The following is a 1977-nucleotide window of genomic DNA, read 5'->3' as shown; positions in this document are numbered from 1 at the left end:
ATTTGCAGAAAACTTCACCAATGTAAATTAGAATGAAATGATGATTGTAGAATAAGTTGATAAACACTGATAGACTGTCCATCAGTCTGTTCTCTAACATGTTTTTGACAGTGGATTTCTCCTACAAGCCACTACTATAAGAAGCAGTCTCCTTCTGCCATGCCTCTACACTGGCTAAGCCAAAAACTCAATTAATTTTGAATCTTAAACACAATCAAAATGTCTTTTAATTCAACATCCAAGAAAACAACAAAAAAGATATACAATTGATGCTATCTAGCAATAAATTCTTTTGTTTTCCAAAATTCAATGATTTAACTTCCACAAAAACTTCCACAGAGCTGCTTTGATGTCCTTGTTCCTCAGGCTGTATATTAAAGGGTTCAAAGATGGAGGCATCACAGAGTAGAAAATAGATGCCAAAAAGTCCACAAGATGAGGAGAATCAGATACTGGCTTTAAATAGGCAAAAACAGCTGTCACTAAAAATGTAATCACAACTATGAGATGGGGCACACAGGTGGAGAAGGCTTTTGAATGTCCTTGTAATGAGTGTACTCTCAGCACAGTTTGGAAGATGTAACCATATGAATACCCAATGCACACAAAGCCAAAGAGTCCAAATAAGGCTCCAATGGCCACAGTAACATCAGTGGTGACATGCTTCTTAGAGCAAGAAATCTTCAGTAGAGAAGGGACATCACAGAAGAACTGTGGAAGTTTCCTGGATCCACAGAATGATAATGAGAAAGTTCCAGCTGTGTGTAAGAGTCCAAATAAACTGCCAAGGAGCCAAGAAGTAACTACCATCTGCGTGCATATCTCCTTCTTCATAATGACATCATAATTTAATGGGTGACAGATGGCCACATAGCGGTCGTAGGACATGGCTATCAGGATGCCAAGTTCAGACCCAGCAAAGGTAACCACCAAAAAGACTTGGAAAATACATCCTGGGAGCGAAATGTTGCTCCTATGTGTAAAAGAGTTCAGAATGAGGTTAGGGACTGTGACTGAAATGAAACCCGCATCCAGGAATGCCAGGTTCTTCAGGAAGAAGTACATGGGGGTGTGAAGACACCGGTCCACTGTGACAAGGATGAAGATGAGGAGATTCCCCATGAGAGCCTCCAAGTAGATCAGAAGAAACAGAAAGCCATGGAAGACCTGGAGCTGCTTGTCGTCAGATAACTGGGTGAGGAAGAAGTCTGTATCCACTGTGAGGTTGGTCATGGTGTCCATCTGTGCTGTGAGGTTGTTCATGGTGTCCACTCCTATGTGATAATGAGAAAGGAAGTGCATGCATCAGGCAAATATCCAACCATCATGTGACTCAGTACATTTTCATTCCTCAATGAACATATTTTCAAATATTTATAAAACTTTTTCACTCTGTTAAATGCATGTATTACTTTTACTTTCTTTAACACAATATATCTTAAAATTACATATTTTATTAGAAAAATTAAAGGAATATTTTTAAAGAAATCATCTACTTCTCCCACAGTATAATCCCTGCTTTCACTGTATTTGATGTCGGTATAATTTGTGGAGGAAAAGGGGAAAATCAAGTCATTTAAATAAGGATACAGGTGGACCTGTTGCAACAATGACAAGTACAAGTCTTTATGTTGAAAACAAACTTTACAACTTTGGTGGGGGGGTGGGGAGGATTGGGTGGGGGGCAGGGGGAGGATGGGAATGGATTGGAAGGGGAAAGAAAGGAGGAGGCTACAATGCTTGCTAAGAAATGTACTCATTATCTTGCCCATGTAATTGTAACCCCTCCATATAGTATTTTCACAACAAAAATAAAAAAAATTTAAAAAGAAAGAGAATGAACAAATAAAGAAAAAGAAGAAATTTTCCATAAAATCAAATGTGTTTATTAATAAGAAAATACATTTTTATAAAATTTATCTTGAATCATTACCTAAATTTCTAAGTAAAAACTTTGTATAACAGTACATATATGAA

At 37.5% G+C, this 1977-nt stretch overlaps 1 protein-coding gene across 1 annotated transcript; it reads right to left on the bottom strand.

Annotated features, from left to right (window-relative positions):
- Positions 1-306: 306 nt before the first annotated feature.
- On the bottom strand, positions 307-1263 carry LOC105985065 (olfactory receptor 14A2-like). Its single transcript, XM_013015476.1, has one exon. The coding sequence runs from the start codon at positions 1261-1263 to the stop codon at positions 307-309; it is 957 nt and encodes a 318-aa protein (XP_012870930.1).
- Positions 1264-1977: the final 714 nt, after the last annotated feature.

This window comes from Dipodomys ordii, unplaced genomic scaffold (genome assembly GCF_000151885.1).
Source record: "Dipodomys ordii isolate 6190 unplaced genomic scaffold, Dord_2.0 Scaffold27, whole genome shotgun sequence".
Classification (NCBI taxonomy): domain Eukaryota; kingdom Metazoa; phylum Chordata; class Mammalia; order Rodentia; family Heteromyidae; genus Dipodomys; species Dipodomys ordii.
The sequence above is the reverse complement of the archived record's forward strand: the minus strand, read 5'-3'. Positions and strand labels throughout refer to the sequence as shown.